A 15,494-nucleotide genomic window follows, 5' to 3' on the forward strand; every position below is an offset into this window, starting at 1 on the left:
TTTTGTGGTACTTAAAAACAACAAACCCGCCGCCCCTCTATTTCAATCAGACGCGCCGGTGTGTATAACGAGCACTTCCACAGTATTCCACGCGCGTAGCAAACATTAGCTGAATGTTTGCTTGCTTGCTTGGTAGCAACCTACTTCTATAAACATTCCAATGAATTAAATGTGGCTTAGGTTAGAAAACTAAGAAACTGACGAAATGAATAGTCGATTGCAGGAAATCCGCGAGCGACAAAAACTTAGGCGGCAGCTTTTAGCCCAACAGGCAAGTAAGCTTCTGCACCATTGCACAACAGTAGCTAACCTAATAACAATACAGACTGGAAGCTAAATGAAGTGCTAAAATTATTTGCAATGTTCTTATGCTAGTGCATTATAATTGCAATATAATTGGTACTATAATACAATTGGGAACATTGAAATGGTCTTGCATATGGTTGCGTGGTTATAACGCAAGGCGTGCATAGCACTGCAACATGCAAGCTAGACTGTATGGATGCAAAAGGTGCACGCAGTTCTCGTCAATCGAAATGAATAACTGCACTGAATTGAATCGTTTCATAATTTACAATTGTGTTTTAATACGCACATGATAAAATGATTACAATTGAGCAGGGTCACTCTCTTTGTCTACAGTTGGGAGCTGAGAGTGCAGATAGCATTGGCGCTGTGCTTAACAGTAAAGAGGAACTTAAAGAAATAGAAGAGACAAGAGAAAGGTAAGACAGTGTAAATCCACTTGGGTACTGCACGTCTGGACTTTATAAACGTTCCAAAAAAGTTCTCCTTTTAGGCCAGTACCAGTTTCTTTTTTTGTTTACGTTAATGTTGCTGTTGTGTGCTGCAGGGCGTCATTGGATGATTCTGCTCCTACCTCCAAGAAGAAGACAGTGACAGAGGGTGATGACACTGAGGAAGATGTGGAGGAACAAAAAGTGAGTGTCAGCATAGCCTTGAAGTATGAGATAAATTCATCAAATCATTTTTATTAGACTGGTGATGTTTGTTATTGTAAGCAAATAGAAGCAAGCAGATAAAGAAAGACCCACAAGACACGAAGAGATGATTGCATAAGCTTTAACAAAGATCATTTCCATCTATTTGCATAGTTGCTTCTGAGCTAATGCTGTCATTTCTTTTTCTCCGCTAAGTGATATGCTTGCGCCGATTGGGATTTTTTTTCTTCCATTAATGAGCCTGTGTTGCATTGTTGTTCTGAAACAAATACCGACAAATCCTTCTGTTTCTGTGTGTCAGGATGAGGTTGAGGTTCTGCCGCCCGAGGAAAGCAACCCATATGAGGAAGTCTACAAGGACTCAAGTACATTCCTTAAGGTAGGAAAATAACTGTCTTTTGAATAAACTCTATCGATTGTACTGAAGTTATACCTGTGTCACTTTCAGGGTACACAGAGTTTGAACCCTCACAATGATTACTGTCAGCACTTTGTCGACACAGGCCACAGGCCGCAGAACTTCATTCGCGATGTCGGTGAGTGCATTTTGCTCGAGTGAGTGTTTTGTGAATAGACATGCCTCGAACCTGTCTGTTTTTGCTCGGGTACCAGGCTTGGCTGATCGATTTGAGGAGTACCCCAAACTACGAGAGCTGATTCGACTGAAGGACGAACTCATCTCCACTACCAACACCCCGCCGATGTACGCAAAGCGACCAGATTTGACTACATTTTCACATTCTTTTTAATTCTGAATATAATATAGAAATATGCCTCAAAAGTCAAACAAAATTCAATACACTTCACAAATCTCAATTTCTGATTCACTTTACATTAAAGTGGATTTTGAAATGACAAATTCGTCAAGTAGCGTGCTTGACTTTAATGCAAAACCTTGACATAGAAGTGTGTGTTCCATGTGTGTGTATGTGTGTGCGTGTCGTCACCAGGTACCTGCAGGCCGACCTGGAACACTTTGACCTGCAGGATTTAAAAAGCGAGTTTGATGTCATCCTACTTGAGCCTCCTCTAGAAGAATATTACAGAGAGTCAGGCATCAGCCACACAGAGCGCTTCTGGACTTGGGATGATGTGAGTTTGCTGACCAGCTTGATGTCATTTTAGCAGAATTGTAAGAATGCGAGCAGCTGCACTGGAATAGTGGAGCGGTGCAAATTTTACATTTGTAAATTTCTTTCCCAATTACCGTACTTATCCAGCAGAGGGCAACATGCGCTCATCTGAATACTCGTCTTGCTAAATGGTCCAGTATGGTCCACTTTATATATTATTTCTGATCGTTCACATGGTAACTCAACCGCAATCCTAATGACAAGTGTTATAGGAAATGGATGGAGTGAAGGATTATTCATGTTACCTGTCCTGTGGCTTCTAGATCATGAAGCTGGAAATTGAAGAGATCTCTGCACTTCGGTCCTTCGTCTTCCTCTGGTGCGGCTCAGGTGAAGGTCTGGACTTGGGAAGAATGGTAACTCCATCCCTCACTTTGGCATCTAAGATGATCTGACACTGACCTGTGACACATTCTACCCCCGTCGATGCCTTTTGAGCATCCAAACACAAGTGTTTGGCTGATTTTGTATAGAGTCATGAAAATTGACCTTGGACATCATGTGCACCCTCAACACAATAGTGTTTAAGGAAATGGGGCTTCAGGCGCTGTGAAGACATCTGCTGGATCAAGACAAACAAGAATAACCCAGGCAAGACAAAGACACTGGACCCAAAAGCAGTATTTCAGAGGACAAAGGTACAGCACCTTAATAGCAAAGTATCTATTTTCTGTTCTATTAGGATGTTTATCATGGCTCCTTTCCAGGAACACTGCCTGATGGGAATCAAAGGAACAGTGCGGAGAAGCACAGACGGTGAATTCATTCATGCCAACGTGGACATCGACTTGATCATCACGGAGGAACCAGAGATGGGGAACGTCGAGAAGCCCGTCGAGATCTTTCATATAATTGAGCACTTCTGTTTGGGCCGCAGAAGGTTGCACCTTTTTGGACGAGACTCTACCATCAGGCCTGGTGTGACACAAGTTTTTTTCTTTTCTCCGCTTGGTCTACTGGGTTGGTAACTGGCTGATGTTTCCCCCGACAGGCTGGCTGACAGTGGGACCCACTCTTACTAACAGTAACTTCAACCCAGAAAGTTACGCCGCACATTTCGCTTTGCCCGAATCCCACCTCTCCGGCTGCACCGAGGAAATAGAGCGACTGCGACCCAAATCGCCGCCTTCAAAGATGAAGTCCGACCGTGGAGGTGGACCACCCAGAGGGGGCCGCGCTGGTCCGAACGTCGGGAGAGGTGGAGAGAGAGGTCGGGAAAGGAACAGACCAAACTTTCGCGGAGACAGGGGGGGTTTCCGTGGCCGGGGAGGAATACACAGGGGGTTTCCCCCACGCTAGTGTAATCTCCTGGCGCTAATTCAAGGCGCTCTTTGACTTGACCGTACGCAAGTTGCTGCCGATCGGGCCTCTATGATTGCCACCCGCGGGCCACATTTGGAACCACCAGCACTATCTAATGTGCTCTCATACGCAAGCTGCATGTCTGCCTTCCTGACCAACAACTCCATTGAAGTGTTTGGCCTCCAGCAATGTGTCACTGAAATTTGAGAATCGTCCAACCTGAAATATTGTCTGAATACACTGGATAGACAGCAATGTTCTGTCAAGTATTCATTCAACATATCAGTAGCCTAAGAGCATAATTCCTTTTGCAATATTTGAATGTTTAAAAAAAAAAAAAAGTCCAGTTGCTTTGTTTTGACCTTTGCGGCTTCCTGTTAATTGGACTGACAGGTTTTTTTTATGATTTTTTTTTTTCATTTAGACACTGACAATTAGAAATGACTAGGGTAGTTAAGCCATTAAGATGATAAATAGCTATTAGAATTATTTTGGATTTTTTAAAATCCATCTCACAATGACACATTGTGCTGGCAAGATTGTGTTCAAATCCTAAAGCCATTTTAAATCTAAAATTGAAATCCGTGGGGAAAAAAACTCAAAGAACCTGACAGTTATCACATTTTAGTAATGTATAATTTTATTCTCATTTATGTCAAAATAAACCTTTTTACAGTTCGACCATTTGCATTCTTTAATAATTTGATAAAATCAGTAGAACGTATATGATACAGTATGCCAGTGTTAAAATGCTCAGGTGATCAAAACCGTCACGACTCACGGGGAATGTTTTATACCACCAAATGTCCACTTCGCAAAGCTATTGGGTTTGTTTTTAGAGTATTTAAAATATGGACAATATGGAGGTGCATATGTCATATATTATGCTGCCCTGATTGAGCTAAAGAAAGGAATATCCAGGACTTTATTTAGAAATAATGTAAAAATATAATCTCAGTTGGGTTGTGGTCTTTAGAAAAAGTGGAAATCTAAAGTTGGATTTCATCATCTTAAATCTGAACACACACGACCCTGCCAAATGGAGACATCCATAGATTAAAATGTATTGGACCCAAAATGGAACCTTGTGGAACACCAGAATCCAACCTGTGACTTCCTCACAAGGAGTCTTCACCCAATTTTATGTCACATAAAATTCTCTCCTCATGAAGTAGAATATAACCCATCTAATTACAGTTAATGGGAAAAGTGACATTTGTGTTTGCTTGTTAATTTTTCTGGCGCAATGTTGTAAGCACAACTCTAAAACAAATTGCTTCTAATGAAATGTGTAATCACATTTGACAGAGCACTTTATTGACCCCTGGAGAATAAACATGGCTTGGAATCAACCACTGCTCGCTCCTGTTTTTGGTGACAATGGAGCAGATGTGCAGAAAGCCTTTTGAGTCTAAAAGCTCACTTGTATTACACATATGAATAGCTGGTCTGGAAAAAAAATACACTCGAAAGCCGAGCCAATGTGGCTTTTATTATAGCCTTCATTAACAATCCCCCATGTTTAATTCGAGCACACCCCGCACACTTGAGATATGCCTGTCATTGTCTGAAGCTCCAGACATTCACATAAGGCTTGACGGGAGCATGTTTCATCGCACATTGGGACACGTAAGAGAAAAATTCGACAATGATTTTAATAGACAACAAGATTTATGATCAGGTAGAGAAAATAGAGTTGGAAGTTGCTGGTCTATTGTGACTCTAAATCACAGGTGTCAAACTCAAGTCAAACTGAGTCTTAAATCAGAATAAACAATCATTTCATGAAGCTCTGTTTTCCTTATCCTGGTCATGGGAAGCTGGAGCTCATCCTAGCTGGTATCAGACCAAAGGAAGACTTCACATTGACTTGTCACCAGTCCAATCAAAATGCATAGGCAGACATCACATCCAGTCACACTCACATTGAGTCGTCATTTGGGGAACTGAACCCGGGCTGCATGCATGGACAGAGTTGGATTTGTTACTTTCGGTATTTTCGTGTCAGGGATCAACACAGTGAGTCAGTAGCAATTTGACAGAGTTTTTACACTGGATGATACAACCCACTCGATTTTGTCTTGGCTTGGAGTGGCAGGAAATGCTTGGCTTTGCGTGTTTGTGTGTTTGTCTGTTTCATTTACAAAATTCCTGAAAAGATTTTTTTTTTATTTTCAACCAAACCTCTCAAAATGTTATAGTTTTAGTAGTTATTGTGTTGCTGTTGTTTAAATAAAATCCTTCTTAATTTGATTAATAGAGTAATGCCAATAGAAATATAAAATTAGTCGAGGATGTTATTTTTTCCTCATGCAATATGTTTGTCTACGCAAGCAAACCTGTCTTGGCGGCTCCCTGTGCTTAATGTTGCATGTATTCATTAGACCCACCTCTCACATCTCTTCCATCCCAATCTGGCTGCAAGGAGTTGCTTTTGACAGCGTCATGCGGACACACCATCTTCTCTCATCCACGCAAGTGAGTGTCTTTGTTTTTTACAAGAGCATCTTTTATCTATTGGGGAAAAATCATGTTTAGATTTAGTTTAAGTAGTATTCAATATTCAAAAAACAAAAACTATACACAGTAAATGTTTTCCAAATTCTACAATATTAATATTTATGTATTTTTCTCTTATAGGAAAAATATTTTAACATTTGTGCAAGAAATATTGCACAACCAAAATGTAAGCTACATCAAAGATCAGTTGTTTTTAGCTTTGAAATAACAAAAATACAAATCCATTGTGCCAAATTTTTAAAAATATAGATGTATTCAAAATAATTGTAGAAGGGATGAGATGATGCAAGACAATTCTGAAGGCATGCTGTGCAATAATCAGCCTCATTAAACAGATATTTGTTATTATTATTGTCGTAAAACAAAGTTTGCCGTGGTTGTGATGTCTCAAGTGTCACTTTGCCATCACTCCGTTAACTGTCCCAATGGTCTTCATTAAAGTCGGTTGCAAGTCATCTGAAACGTTGTCGGCACTGCAATTAGACAATTCTGTCATGTGCGATCTACCGCTCAACACACTTGAGTGCATGACTTTCTGCGAGAGGGGAAAACAACTGAAATAATCCCTACGTTCATTGATAGCCTGCATGTTTTGACAGGTTGAACAAGAAGATGGACAACAGTAGCTTGGAAGACGCCGCTAACACAACACTTGAGATCAATCAGGACTCCTGCGCCCTGTTGAGGAACCAGGCCTTTCGTTTTATCCTATACGCCTTCTTTTTTATTGGCATCATCTGCACAGTGGTGGGCAACTTTTTGGTGGTCTTGTCCATTTCATACTTTAAAAAGCTGCAGTCGCCCACCAACTCCTTCGTCATGTCCCTGGCTGTGGCTGACTGCCTCGTGGGCCTGGTCGTAATGCCCTACAGTATGATTCGGACCATCGAAGGGTGCTGGTACTTTGGCGCCCTTTTTTGTCAACTTCATTCCAGCCTTGATGTCATGTTGTGTACTGCTTCCATATTCCATCTGAGTTGCATCGCTTTTGACCGCTACTACGCCGTCTGCAACCCGCTTGTTTATTCTTTAAAAATGTCTCAAGGTCGAGTCACATTCCTCATTGTCATCTGCTGGGCCGTTCCCATGCTAATTTCCTTCGGTCCGATAATGCTAGGCCTCCATATTGCCGGGGTCGACGTTGTGCTCCCTCAAGACGTGTGCGTTTTCCTGGTCAATCGCATCTATGCTGTCATGGCTTCATTGATAGCCTTCTACCTGCCCATGGCTATCATGCTGGTGGCCTACTGGAAGATTTTCAAAGCAGCCAAGCGGCAGGCAAAGCAGATCAGCGCCATGGAAAGCCAGATGGCTGCCGGAGTGGGGAAAGACTCAAGCAAAAAGAAGAAGCACCGCAACACCATGAAGAGAGAGCGGAAGGCAGCGAAAACCTTGGGCATCATCATGGGCGTCTTCCTCATCTTCTGGATGCCATTTTTTACTGTCAACATCGTGGACCCCTTTATTGATTACAGCACAGAAGTGGTCATCTGGGACATATTTTTATGGTTGGGATACATCAACTCATCACTAAATCCCTTCTTGTATGGTTTCTTTAACCGCTCCTTTCGTAGGGCATTCCTCATGTTCATGGGCTGTCGGGTGTGTCAACCTGGAATATCTCCTGGAATGGAGCTTTCACATACCAGGAAAGAAGCAAATGACTGTGCAGAGAAATAATGAAATGATTGTTGTGGTGTGTTGGGATCACCGATGGTTGAGAGATGAGCCGTTTCAGTTTTCAAGACTGCACTTGAGTCTACCTGTTTGACCACAATCTCACTTTCCTCGGGGCATTTTTTGTTCTTTTTGTGAAAAGGGAAAACCATTTGTTAACGATATCTTACTGTCTTTTGTATCTAAATCCAAATCAGATTTCCAAACTATATCATAATCTAAATGAGTAGAATTTCACCATTCGTAATTGCAACACAGATGATCAAGCCCAAGACAAGGTGTGAGATGAATAAATACTTGTTGTAAATTAGACTCTCTCTTTTATACCTCAAGCTCAGTTTGTGACACAACTGGTAAAATATTAACTCTGGATATTTTTCTCCTTCTTGATATTCTTGTTCTTATTATTATTATGATTGTTATGTTTGTTATGATTTTTATGATTGGTGCTGATGATGATAATAAGAATTACCTAGTATTATTTTTAAAATGTGTGTTTATTCGTCTTTGTGTGTGTGTTACCTTAATAACCCACAATCAGAATGATGTCTTTCACATTGCCATTGCTGGTATGTGACAAGAAGTGGAGCAATAGTGTCATCTGCTGGAAGGTGCAAGTCATTTTGTCAATCCCCAAATGACATAAAATCAAAGCCATATACAGTAACATGACATACTGCATGGATACTACATTGAATTTGCTATCAGGGAAATGGAAAAAAAAATTTTTTTTTAAAACTTTTAATTTGCACAAAAACAAACACAGCATTAAAAAAAACTATGCATGTTCATTTCACAGTAGCACTCTGCACTTGAATATATACAATTATGATAGCCAAGTAATTGTGTCGCTTAATGCAGTGAATCCAACAGTTACAAGACACACTTTGCGGCATTTAATTCCCTGTCTTACATTACCTTGTTATATTAAACCAACGTCAAGATAATTATAAAAAATGTGATATTGGAATAATTGTGAACCAAGCAAAATTGAAAAAAATGTGTTCAATCTTTTGTGATCGTGATGGATGGAAATAATTTAACGTGCTCTCATTTTAGAACAATCAACAGTTGCACCTGTCAGTTACACTTCCCGGTCACAAGACGACCACGTGCACAATACAAGATTTTTTTTTTTAACAAAAACATAAAGACTCAGTATTTCGTTTTGATCAAGCCAGATTTCTGATACAGTGAATCTTATTCTCTGTCCTTTATTGTGGTGGTTCTGAATGTGAATGATCAAATGATATTTGGTCCAAAAGAGCCTTTTGAGAATAAAGCGTCCTCTTAAATGTCTGTCTCCTTCAGGCCGTAACACTCAGCCAAGTCATAGATGTGATAACTGCTTTGTTCACACACGTTGTAAATCCCCATTGAAACTGCATCGACCACTGCAGGTGCACTTCCTCGCCCCGTGCTTCCCTTAATTTTATTTGACAGGTTGTTCACTGTTTCTTTGAGCTGAAAGGAGGACTTCTGCAGCGGTGGGAACAGGTTCCATCTCTTTAAACTCCCCCCTGGCTTGCTTAACAAAGAGCTGCCGCAGGAGCCGTGCGTGGTGTAGCCTGACTCGTGTTCCCCTCTTTGTTCCAACGCCATTCCCCTGATGGCCGAGCGCCATTTCTGGTCATAGAAGCGACGCAGAGCCCTCCGCCTCTGGCGGCAGCGACACTTGAGTAGGCGGGTGAAAGCCCGCTGGAACTCTTTGCTGGAGCAGGGGTAGATCATGGGATTGATGCAGCTGTTGAAGTAGCCCAGCCAAAAGACCACCTTGAATACTGTCTCTGATGGCTTCATCGCTGGAAAGAAGGAGCCTAGCAGAAGAGAAACATGTATGAGCGTTTGTAAAAGAGTGAGCGGCATGTCGAGGTCTCTATTTTCATAAGCAGCGTATTTGTGGCATATTTCATGTAAGCAATTTGACAAACTGGACTCTTCCAAGTTGGCTGTACGTATGTTGGGTTTTTGGAGATGAGTCTGGTGGAGTGATAATTTGATGCCAGAAAGTTGGTCTTAAGGTTTGCTTAAGTGCTGGTGTGGGTAGACAACTTGTCTAATGCATTTTTAGTGAATTTGATTGAGGCACAGGCATGTCGCATGTATTTTCTTTGTAAATAGAGGGGAACAAAACCCACAGAATATAATAGAAATCTATTTGTTGAATACATTACTGTTATGATGACAATCATATTTATTATTATGAGATTTTTAAGTCATCCTAATGCGTGGCACACAAACATGGAGGGGTGGAGGTTCTCTGAGTTCCCACTTCACAAGGCAGACTCTAGTGGGCAACTCGTCCACCGTATTTAACGCAAATGCAAAAGCATTGACCACACCCACAGCAGTGCAGACTTCCCACAAGACTCTAGTGGGCAACTGGTCCACCGTATTAAAAGGGAATGCAAAAGTATTGACCCGACCACAGCAGCGCAGACTTCCCACTCTCAGAACCGCCAACTTGTGCTCGAAAGTAAAATTGCCGAAATAGAGCTCTATGGCTCAAACACCCCTAAATTTGCACAGATTGGTAGAAACTTTAAATTGGGGTGCCAGTGTCACTAGTTTGTTATTCATTTTTTAAACATGTGATTATTCCAAAAGGTTAAGTAGTTTAGTCTTGAAAATTAAACATTAAAAGTCTTCATTAAACCTATGAAGCAAACCCACACCTGCAAACGCACACACAGCAAAAGTGCTGCTACACAAAAGCCTAATGGAGTCGCTTGAGTAGAAAATGCAAGAGAGGGTGGAAAATGCGATGCATGGCTCGGGAGATGAGTGCTCATTATGTAAAATAGTCTGGATGTGACTTTCATACAAATAAAATGTTAGTCTCTCATCAGTGGTCACACCAGGGACTCCCAGGCAGAAACAATTGCAATGCTTAAGGCTTCTCAAGCCAGCGACAAAAAAAGACAACATAGCAGGGCCCTGTTTGCAATCAACAATCAATCTTATTCGTTCAAAATTTAAGTACAGTCATAATTTTGTTTTGAATTTATTAGTTAATTACTGCTCACTCAACCATACAAAGGCAACTCATGATAAATTCAAGTGTTGATTTTAATGAACATCACCATGGGTGATAATAGTGCCATGCAAAAACTGTGTTTCTTAACTTTGACCTTGATTTGTACACTGGTTATCTAAAACCTCCAAATTAAGTTAGCGTGGAACCATTTGACAAGAGGATTAGAAAGTCAGCATTACAATGTTTATTTTCAATTCTCATTTAAAAAAAAAAAAAAGTTCAGTAATTACTGTTGCTCTGAAAATATCATGTAAGTAAACAAAAACTGAAGGGCTATTTTTCCTTGTGTCCCCAACAAAGTGCTGCCTAAAAGGCAAATGGTATTGGAATTTTGGATAGGTCAAAGCACTCTGTCTGCATCATCACAAACAAAAGGCCTGATTGACATAAATACTCGTTTGAAGTGCACGTCTGTCCTCCGGGCTAAAAATAGAATTAGTACAGATGGGTAGCTTTAAGATTTAGGAGCTGTCCACAACAGACAAGAAAGTGTGGGGTGCAAGTAAGTACTATTTTAGAAATTAAGAAACAAGCCCAAAGACAATACAGCATTTAATCAAGACTACAGTAGCTGTCAATACTAATAATATTGATAAAAATATTGGCAAGCTCTCTTTGTGAATTAATCAACATCGACCATTTAACACTGCGGTTTACCAACATTTTATCTATCAGCAACAAAATAATATGATGCAACACAGATTTGAAAGATTAGGGTAGCATTGTTGTTGTCATGTGAACCCTAGCTCACCTTTATTTTTTTCCTGAAATGATGAACAATGAAAAACATTTCATTTGCATTGCCTGTATATACATTGGAGAAATCTCAAAGCACACCACCAAACTAAAATGTCGCAAGAGTGGATGGACAAGTTAATTACTCTATGTATCGCCTGCCATCTAGTGGAGGAGCATTTATTTGTTTTGTCAGTCACGATACATTGCTTTCTGACCAATAAAGTGAGATTGGACAATTTCCTGCAGAACACTGGTTGGGAATCACTGATAGCGTAAATAATGAGTTATATTGACCAGCCAGGACTCCGCTCATGTGGTGTTCAAATGCTACTTTTAACTCTTGTTCGCATGAGTTTGCGCGGACCTTCCTAAAATAATTTGGGTTTTGTCTCCCCCCCAAATAAATGTAGACCATTCAAAAGGTCATGACCACTTCAACAATAGAGTGATATCCAGTGCAAATAGATTTTTGATTGGCACTGACAGAGAGGCATTTATCAATATTGTTGATGTTGGAGCCAATTTGGTTTCCTTAAGTTAAACTTTAATTTTGGTAAGTATTGGCTGACCTTGGGCCATGGACCTTTATTTTGAACTTTGGTTAAATTTTGCTGGCCTTGACCCACAGACTTTTATTTTGACACATCCTTTGGTCACCTGTTCAGTCACCTGATCAGGCACCTGATCAGGTGAAGATGGCTTCTCCCACATGGCAGTCTGCCTCAGTCAGGCTCAGTTAGCCAAGAAGATAGTAGTGACATAGTTTTTTACTGCTTCAAGCTTACAATTTGGATTACCTGTGTGCTACCTGCTTGCCTACCTGCGACCCCCCCACTCTCTCCTGGCCTGCTATCACTTCTCTACCTCTGCCATGCTTGCCTCCATGTTGGACATTCTTTCTCCATCTCCAACAAGGTATGAGCAACAGCTGTACACAATGTTTTAACATATGCGTGTGACAACAAACCTTATACCATCAAACCCTAAACATATTTGACACAGTTGCTGTTGTCACACTAAAATCAGTTGGGCTAAACCCCAACTGACCTGTGCCCCTTAACATGGTAAGTGATATGGAAAATGAATGCATAGTTGTTGTTGCAACAGTGAATGTAATTCCTGCAAATATTACATCATCCATAAACAAAGACAAAACATATTTGTATGAACACTGATGTGACATTTAAATATTTATTAATTGCAATAGTTCCTGTCCACTAATGAATATATTTTTTGTGGACTAATCAACAGTAACACTCTAGATGTCACATTAATAAACAACGTGGTAACAAAACTAATTACTGACACAACTGACATGTTTCTATGATTGGTGTGCAAGAAAAAAAAAGTATAGTCTTGAACTGAGCAAAAATGTGGTCTTTGTTGAAGAGTAACAAGCCCCAAGACTCCAAAAAGTGTTGATTTGTACTCTTGGCACTTAACTTTTACAGCCTGTACATTTTTGACCCTGGGAAAAAAAGGTATGAGTATTCATGCAGCCCCTTTTGATTTATTAGTGTGGATTGTGCCTTGAAGGTCAGAAAAAAAACAACCTTTCTCTAGCATTAGTCAAGATTACACCAAAAAGGGAGCAGTCTTCCATTTCTCCCATCTAAGTACAATCTATACTGTCATCCATCCTTGATACCACGTAGCACTTGTGCAGGGTCACTGGAAGCTTAAGTCGATCCCATTTAGACTGATCACTAATCAATCGCGGGACTGATGTATAAAGATAGATAAACATTCACGCCCACATTAACACCTACAGACAATTTGGAGAGAGAACCTAACAAACCTGGGTTGGAACAGTAGCAGATGCCTGAGAGAATGAATCCACATAAACACACTTCTGTCAATGCCACACACAATTTCACACCTCAATCTGTCACTAGGTAATTTTTTTGGTACATTTCCAAGGACCAGATGTACATTGTGTTATGTAAACTACTCTTATACACGTGGAATAAAAATGTTAGTCTGAGGAGAGAAAAATGACAGCCTTGCAAAATTGAGTCCGCAATAAGTTATTTGAGTTTCGGACCTCAATCATTCTTCTCCTCCTTAGATTATTTAAAAAAAAAAAAAAAAAATTGTGATGTCAAAAGCAAGTAAGGTGTGACTTATGACTCACTTCAATTTGACCAAGACCAAGCTGAAGTATGGTGTTCCTAAAACATCAATAAGGCTGAATTGTGATTGCAGTTAGTACCCTAGACTAACATGTGCCCTAATCCGTAGTGATGTTTCTAAGCTGAGTTATTTATTTATTTGTTTGCAAGGGAAACAAAAAACAAAGAAATCAAAATAGAGCTATTGAGTGATTGTGTTGCCAATGCAGGTCCAGTCTTTTTTTAATGGTACAGTCAAAAACAACACGAATCAAAAAATCAGAACACTTGCAATTAGCTGTTGTAGACCACAACTCACAACCTGATGCTCTCACACTCACTCTGCCTATATATATATGTATATATATAATATATTAAATAAATATATATAATGTATATTAAATACATATATATAATATATATTAAATAAATAAATGAAAGAAGCCTAAAGAACTATAAAGAAACATTATATTGTAAGTCTACTTACCAAAAGGTAAAAAGAAGAAAAAAGGCAGCCAACAGAGGATAAACATGCCTACGACGATGGCGAGGGTTTTGGCCGCCTTTTTCTCCCGAGAGAACTTCATGAGGCGCACGGAGAGCGAGCTCCTGAACGGGTGCTGCTTGTTGCTTTTGGAGCTGACCGCGCGCGCATCCTCCAGCACGCTGCGGCAGTGGATCCTCAGAACCACCTCCACGGACTTGTCTCGTTCCCGCTTGACACCCGCCTCCAGGCTTCTGGTAGTCCTTCGGGCCACCACGTAGACCCGAAAGTACATAATGAGGATGACCAGGAGCGGCAGGTAGAAGGAGAAGAGAGAGGAGAAGAGCGCGTATCCGGGCTCCTCCGTAATCCTGCAGATGCTCTCGTCCACGGGTGGCGGTTCTTTCCAACCCAGCAGCGGTCCAACCGAGATGACTGTGGACGACACCCACACCAAAACCAGAATGACGCCCGCCCTCCTCTCGGTCATGATGCTCGGGTACTTGAGGCAGTGTTTGACGCCTATGTAGCGGTCCACGGAGATGATGCACAAGCTGAGGATGGAGGCAGTACAGCACAGCACGTCCACCGCCGCCCAGATATTGCAAAACACCCGGCCGAACACCCAGCAGCCCAGAACCTCCAGAGAAGCGGAGAAGGGCAGCACCACGATGCTCAGGAGCAGGTCCGCCATCGCCAAGTTGACTATAAAGAAGTTGGTCACCGTCTGCAAGTGACTGTTGCACAACACGGACAAAATAACCAAAATGTTACCCACGATCGCCACCAGAATAAATAAACCGAGAAAAAGGCCGAGCCAAACGGATCGGGAGTCAAGTGTAAAGTTCGAACACGCCGCAGTGCTGTCGTTTAGAAATATTAGCTCCATTGCAGAGCCATTGAGAGGCTCCGTGAAATAGATCCCATGGATAGTGTCGTTCCTTAAGTTTGAATCCGCCATGCTGAAGAAATAGCACACGTAAAAATAACTTTAAACTAAGTGCTTCATCATCTGCGCCAAACAATAGTCGTGCGTAAAACAATCCCAAAAAGAATAAGCAACCCGCAGGGCCGCTTGGGCAACACACTCGTGGGCTCGGTAGGAGTTGATGAGGCGACAAAAAAATATATAAGAGCCTCCAACTCTTCGCCATGGGCACGCGTATCTTCTTGGCTGTGCAGCGGCGTGCACTTGTGGCATCATTTTCGACCATCAACTGGCTCCCGGAGTCAGCCAGAGCAGGTCCGAACCTGCAGCTCCACCCACGTCATACGCATGCACACGCGCGCGCGCGCACGCACAGAAATTGTTTCACTCAAAATCTCCTCACGTCAGCGCTGCCTCAATGTCTAATTGAAAGCTTTTTGCTTTGTTGATGTGGATGATGCTCATCATATTTGTAAGAGCTGACCCTTAAATATGGCTTTTTATTCACAAGCCAAGTAGGATATTATCAATGGGTCATTTGGCCGGTTGTAGAAGTAAATGAAAGCTGAGAACTTCATTCAAGTTGGATGTCCGCAGGAAAT

At 41.2% G+C, this 15,494-nt stretch overlaps 3 protein-coding genes across 3 annotated transcripts; 2 read left to right on the forward strand and 1 right to left on the reverse strand.

Moving 5' to 3' along the window:
• The first annotated feature begins 63 nt into the window (after positions 1–63).
• LOC119127057 (N6-adenosine-methyltransferase non-catalytic subunit) lies at positions 64–4,076 on the forward strand. Its single transcript, XM_037258758.1, has 11 exons — positions 64–271; positions 643–725; positions 854–941; positions 1,264–1,341; positions 1,411–1,498; positions 1,575–1,665; positions 1,913–2,054; positions 2,359–2,451; positions 2,617–2,733; positions 2,803–3,013; positions 3,087–4,076. Exons 1-11 carry the CDS (start codon positions 206–208, stop codon positions 3,392–3,394), a joined length of 1,365 nt encoding a protein of 454 aa, XP_037114653.1. The 5' UTR covers positions 64–205; the 3' UTR covers positions 3,395–4,076.
• A 2,447-nt stretch (positions 4,077–6,523) lies between these two features.
• LOC119123467 (5-hydroxytryptamine receptor 4-like) lies at positions 6,524–7,696 on the forward strand. Its single transcript, XM_037252654.1, has one exon. It carries the CDS (start codon positions 6,530–6,532, stop codon positions 7,595–7,597), a length of 1,068 nt encoding a protein of 355 aa, XP_037108549.1. The 5' UTR covers positions 6,524–6,529; the 3' UTR covers positions 7,598–7,696.
• Positions 7,697–8,315: 619 nt separating this feature from the next.
• On the reverse strand, positions 8,316–15,222 carry adra1d (adrenoceptor alpha 1D). The gene is made up of 2 exons (XM_037259934.1): positions 13,968–15,222; positions 8,316–9,411 (listed from the first exon to the last, which is right to left on the reverse strand). The coding sequence occupies exons 1-2, from the start codon at positions 14,923–14,925 to the stop codon at positions 8,885–8,887; spliced, it is 1,485 nt and encodes a 494-aa protein (XP_037115829.1). The 5' UTR covers positions 14,926–15,222; the 3' UTR covers positions 8,316–8,884.
• Between the last annotated feature and the right edge of the window lie 272 nt (positions 15,223–15,494).

The sequence above is a fragment of the Syngnathus acus genome, chromosome 1 (assembly GCF_901709675.1).
Source record: "Syngnathus acus chromosome 1, fSynAcu1.2, whole genome shotgun sequence".
Classification (NCBI taxonomy): Eukaryota; Metazoa; Chordata; class Actinopteri; order Syngnathiformes; family Syngnathidae; genus Syngnathus; species Syngnathus acus.